The 6,000-nt window shown below is 53.2% G+C and overlaps 1 protein-coding gene across 1 annotated transcript in view; it reads right to left on the reverse strand.

The window, feature by feature from the left end:
- Nucleotides 1-5,639, reverse strand: part of kiaa2012 (KIAA2012 ortholog) — a 67,863-nt gene extending 62,224 nt beyond the window's left edge. Inside the window, exons 1-2 of the mRNA XM_078552802.1 lie at nucleotides 5,553-5,639; nucleotides 909-1,175 (exon numbers count right to left, since the gene is read on the reverse strand). Coding sequence (XP_078408928.1) covers nucleotides 909-1,175; nucleotides 5,553-5,639 — 354 coding nt within the window. The remainder of the gene's footprint in view (nucleotides 1-908; nucleotides 1,176-5,552) is intronic.
- Nucleotides 5,640-6,000: the final 361 nt, after the last annotated feature.

The raw sequence follows: 6,000 nt of genomic DNA on the forward strand, positions 1-6,000 counted from the left end.
TTGGCATGGCTGGTTCACTGCCCAATTTGTCTAGACATGACTGATTCACTGCCCAATTTGTCTAGATATGGCTGATTTACTGCTCAATCTGTCTAGGTATGACTGATTCACTGCCCAATCTGTCTAGACATGGCTAATTCACTGCTCAAACCATCTAGACATGATTAATTCACTGCCCAATTTGTCTAGACATGGCTGATTCATTGCCCAATTTGTCAAGACATGGCTGATTCACTGCTCAAACCATCTAGACATGATTGATTCACTGCCCAATTTGTCTAGACATGGCTGATTCACTGCCCAATTTGTCTAGACATGGCTGATTTACTGCCCAATCTGTCTAGACATGACTGATTCACTGCCCAATCTCTCTAGACTGATTTACTGCCCAATCTGTCTAGACATGGCTGACTTACTGCCCAACCTGTCTAGACATGGCTGGTTTACTGCCCAATTTGTCTAGACATGGCTGATTCACTGCTCAAACCATCTAGGCATGATTGATTCACTGCCCAATTTGTCTAGACATGGCTGATTCACTGCCCAATTTTTCTAGACATGGCTGATTTACTGCCCAATCTGTCTAGACATGACTGATTCACTGCCCAATCTGTCTAGACATGACTGATTCACTGCCCAATCTGTCTAGACATGGCTGAGTTACTGCCCAACCTGTCTAGACATGGCTGATTTACAGCCCAACCTGTCTAGATATGGCTGATTTACTGCCCAATCTGTCTAGACATGACTGATTCACTGCTCAAACCATCTTGACATGGCTGATTCGCTGATCAAATAGTCTCGACCATTGCTCATTCACTGCTCGACCTGTGTTGTTGGGGTGGGACCCATGCCGACCCCGCAAAGACGTGGATAATCCTGAACCCCGATGACCCTGTCGTACCCACCTCTCTCTGCCCGTAGGCGAGGACTGCCCTGGCCAGGTCCCGCAAGGTGCTGAGCCGAAGTCTTGCCCGGTGTCGCCACGTCACATCGTGCTGGCACTGCCGGGGTTGCAGGGCTAAGTCCTCGGAGTAGAGTACCAGGGCCCCGCGGCGTGTGCTGTAGGTTTTGGGAGGTGCCAGGTCGCGGTGATGGTGCAGGGAGCCCTTGCCATCGTGCAGCTTCAGCGAGACGAAGACAGAATTCCTCTGGGATCTCCAGTTAAAATAATCCTGCAAAAAAATGGAGCAAGGAAGAACAGGGGAATATAATCCCAGGATAACAGAGGGTCAGTCCAGAGTTGGGGATTGACCGAGGAGAGTATTTAAACCCAGCTGGTCAATTCACTCACATTGGAAACCAGCACAGGAAGAGGCCAAAACAAAAACAAAAATAAAAATACCTGGAAAAACTCAGCAGGTCTGGCAGCATCTGCGGAGAGGAACACAGTTAACGTTTCGAGTCCGTATGACTCTTCAACAGAACTTAGTAAAAATAGAAAAGGGGTGAAATATAAGCTGGTTTAAGGAGAGGGGGGTGCGGTGGGACAAGTAGAGCTGGATAGAGGGCCAGTGATAGGTGGAGATAACCAAAAGATGTCACAGACAAAAGGACAAAGAGGTGTTGAAGGTGGTGATATTAGCTAAGAAATGTGCTAATTAAGGGTAGAAAGCCGGACAAGCAAGGTACAGATAGCCCTAGTGGGGGTGGGGTGGGGGGGGGGGGATCAAAATAGGCTAAAAAGTAGAGATAAAACAATGGAAAAGAAAAATCTATATAAATTATTGGAAAAAAGGGGGATCGGAAAGGGGGTGGGGATGGAGGAGAGGTTTCATGATCTAAAGTTGTTGAACTCAATGTTAAGTCCAGAAGGCTGTAAAGTGCCTAATCTGAAGATGAGGTGCTGTTCCTCCAGTTTGCGTTGAGCTTCACTGGAACAATGCAGCAGGCCAAGGACAGACATGTGGGCATGAGAGCAGGGTGGAGTGTTGAAATGGCAAGGGACAGGGAGGTCTGGGTAATGCTTGCGGACAGACCGAGGGTGTTCCGCAAAGCAGTCACCCAGTCTGCGTTTGGTCTCTCCAATGTAGAGGAAACTGCATTGGGAGCAACGAATGCAGTAGACTAAATTGAGGGAAGTGCAAGTGAAATGCTGCTTCACTTGAAAGAAGTGTTTGGGCCCTTGGACGGTGTGGAGGGGGGAAGTAAAGGGGCTGGTGTTGCACCTTCTGCGGTTGCATGGGAAGGTGCCGTGGGAGGGGGTTGAGGAGTAGGGGGTGATTGAGAAGTGGACCAGGGTGTCCCGGAGGGAATGATCCCTGTGGAATGCCGCCGGGGGGGTGAAGGGAAGATGTGTTTGGTGGTGGCATCATGCTGGAGTTGGCGGAAATGGCGGAGGATGATCCTTTGAATGCGGAGGCTGGTGGGGTGATAAGTGTGGACAAGGGGGACCCTATCATGGTTCTGGGAGGGAGAGGAAGGTTCGAAGGCAGATGCGCGGGAGATGGGCCGGACACGGTTGAGGACCCTGTCAACCACCATGGGTGGAAAACCTCGGTTAAGGAAGAAGGAGGACATGTCAGAGGAACTGTTTTTGAAAGTGGCATCATTAGAACAGATGTGACGGAGGCGAAGGAACTGAGAGAATGGGATGGAGTCCTTACAGGAAGTGGGGTGTGAGGAGCTGTAGTCGAGGTAGCTGTGGGAATCGGTGGGCTTGTAATGAATATTGGTGGACAGTCTATCACCAGAAATTGAGACAGAGAGGTCAAGGAAGGGAAGGGAAGTGTCAGAGATGGACCATGTGAAAATGATGGAGGGGTGGAAATTGGAAGCAAAATTAATACATTTTTCCAGGTCCCAATGAGAGCATGAAGCAGCACCGAAGCAATCATCGATGTACCGGAGAAAGAGTTGTGGGAGGGGGCCGGAGTAGGACTGGATCAAGGAAGGTTCCACATATCCAATAAAGAGCCAGGCATAACTGGGGCCCATGCGGGTACCCATAGCCACACCTTTTATTTGGAGGAAGTGAGATGAGTTTAAGGAGAAATTGTTCAGTGTCAGAACAAGTTCAGCCAAACGGAGGAGAGTAGTGGTGGATGGGGATTGTTTGGGCCTCTGTTCAAGGAAGAAGCTAAGGGCCCTCAGACCATCCTGGTGGGGGATGGAGGTGTAGAGGGATTGGACGTTCATGGTGAAGAGGAAGCGGTTGGGGCCAGGGAACTGGAAATTGTTGATATGATGTAGGGTGTCAGAGGAATCGCGGATGTAGGTGGGAAGGGACTGGACAAGGGGAGAGAGAAGGGAGTCAAGATAACGAGAAATGAGTTCCATGGGGCAGGAACAGGCTGACACGATCGGTCTGCCGGGACAGTCCTGTTTGTGGATTTTGGGTAGGAGGTAGAAGCAGGCTGTCCAAGGTTGGGAGACTGAGGTTGGAAGCTGTGAAGGGAAGATCTCCAGAGGAGATGAGGTCAGTGACAGTCCTGGAAACAATGGCTTGATGTTCAGTGGTGGGGTCATGGTCCAGGGATAGGTAGGAAGAAGTGTCTGCGAGTTGACGCTCAGCCTCCGCGAGGTAGAGGTCAGTGCGCCAGACAACAACAGCACCACCCTTGTCAGCGGGTTTGATGACAATGTTAGGGTTGGACCTGAGAGAATGGAGTGCAGTGAGTTGAGAGAGAGACAGATTAGAGTGGGTGAGAGGAGCAGAGAAATTGAGATGACTGATGTCACGCCGAAGAGGCCATTTGGCCCATTCATACTGGCCCTTTGAAGGAACGATCCAATCAGCCCCTCTCCCCCTGCTGATTCCCCACAGCCTCACTGATTGCTCCTTTATCCGACTCCCTTTTGAACCTTCTTATTGAATCTGCTTCCACCGCCCTTTCAGGCACTGGGCAACTGACTGGATTTAAATTTAAAAAAATCAATTCCCCGCACGTTGGGCGGGACCTCGTCCTCGTGCCAGCAACGAGGGTCTCGGCTTCTGACCGGGGAGCCGGTGAGAGCCCCTGGGCCGTCTCTGTCCGGGACGGTGCGCCAATCAGGCACCGCCGGGCCTACCCGCCCCCCGGATCAGGACCCCTGGGGGTCAGGACCCCACCCCCCACTCCAGGGTCAGGACCCCGCCCCCACCCCAGGGGGTCAGGACCAGCCCCCCCCCCCCACCCCCACCCACCACCCCCCACCCCCCCGGGGGTTAGAAATCCTGCGCATCAAAAGCTGCGAGCCAATCAGAGACCGGCGTTGCTTCCGTGCTCAGCAGCGCCACCGGGGTTGGGGGCGGTGGCCGCTGCCGGTATGACACCCACCTGTGGCCTAGGATCGAAGAGGGACCCAGGCACAAGTGAGTGGTGGCGGGAGAGGGGTTGCAGGTGGGATTCGCGGGGCAGGGAGGGTGAGGCTGATGGGGGGGCGGGTGCTTTGAGCAGGGCACCCCCGCCACATCCCGGTGCTGGGCCTCTCGATCAGGGTGGAGCCAGCAAGGGGGTGGGTTCCCCACCCACCCATCACCTCCTGCCCAATTAAATGCCACCCCCCCCCCCCAACCACAAAAAGTGCCAAGGTGGGAGGCATTAAAACCTGCCCTTGTCTCTGGTTCTTTTGCCAATTGTCTTCAATCTGTGTCTCCTGGTTACTTGTTCTCCTGCCAGTGGAATCAGTTTCTCCCCATCCTCAACTACCTAAACCCTTCTCTCCGTAGGATAGATCATTCCTTATCTGCCCTTTGCCACCCCAACACAAGTGGCTCAGCACAGCTTCCAGCTGTACCCACTGCCCTGTGGCCTGTAGAGGGTCAGGGAAAACCCCTTCCTGAGCCCCTCACTCCTTGACCCGTCTCTGTACCCCCGAGGCCCCCTCCCCGTGCCCTCTCTGACCTCTCTCCCTGACCCCCCTCAATGATCCTCTCCCAAAAACACTACCCGACCCCTCCCTGTGCCCCTTCTTTCCCTGATCCATGCCCTGTGACCTTCTACCTCTGACCTTCTCCCTGACCCTTTCTCCCTGACACCCCCCCCTCCCTCCCTGTGCCCCTCTTTTTGACCTCCTGGTCACATTCTCACTGGGGTTGCCAGTTCTGTCACTGTTCCTGTACCTGGGTGGGGCCATTAGTGCTCGGTGAGAAAGAAGTCACAAATTTTCTGGCTGAACGTGAATGGCCGGTCAATGATAACGCTGGTTCTCTGAAAACCAATTAGCCATCGATGCTGGCCTGGGCGGAAGGACCAGCCAATCGAAGGCCGCCAACACTGACCTCAGCAAACTAGGCGAGGTCAGAGGGCAGTGGCATCATCAGGGGCCTATTCCAGGGCACAGGAGGCCACAGCTTCCAGGCTTTGTGGCCAAGTTGAGGGTGAGGGTGCCAAGCTGTGGCCCTCCATAGAGTTGGGCATTCCCAATCGCCTCCCAGGCCTGGACCCCTAGGCGTGCCCCATCTCCTGCTAGGGCTGGCTCTGCCTTGTCTCCGACCCTGGCCTGAGGGGGGAGGCTGGGTTCCGACTCCCGGCCTTCCTGCCCGCTTTGCAGCAGGCCTTTGGAGAAGGCCAACGGATCTCTGGCTTTCCCTGGATCATTAAACACAGGATCCCGTTCACTTGCTTTACCTGTGCTTCTAAGTAAACATCCAGTCGCCCGTGTTTCCTGTTCACCAGCTCTCCACAGCCTCGACTCAGTGAGGACAGGTTCCACATCTCACAAATCCACTGACAAGTCTTCCTTTGTCCTCTCCAATCAAATCTACCTTCCCCTCAGTAAATTCCCCCAGTGCTGACTGGAAGGAGTAGTGCACTTGGGAAATCCCAGTGGAATAGCATCTCAGTGGATCCCTAATCCCAGTTGATCACAATCCCAGTAGATCCCTAATTCCACTTGGGCAGCATCTCAGTGAATCCTTAATCCTGGTGGAACAGGATCCCGGTAGATCTCTAATTCGAATTGTGCAGCATCTCAATGGATCCCTAATCCCAGTTGATCACAATCCCAGTAGATCTCTAATTCTAATTGTGCAGCATCTCAGTGGATCCCTAATCCCAGTGGAACAGGATACCAGCG

This window comes from Cetorhinus maximus, chromosome 11 (assembly GCF_964194155.1).
Source record: "Cetorhinus maximus chromosome 11, sCetMax3.hap1.1, whole genome shotgun sequence".
NCBI lineage: Eukaryota > Metazoa > Chordata > Chondrichthyes > Lamniformes > Cetorhinidae > Cetorhinus > Cetorhinus maximus.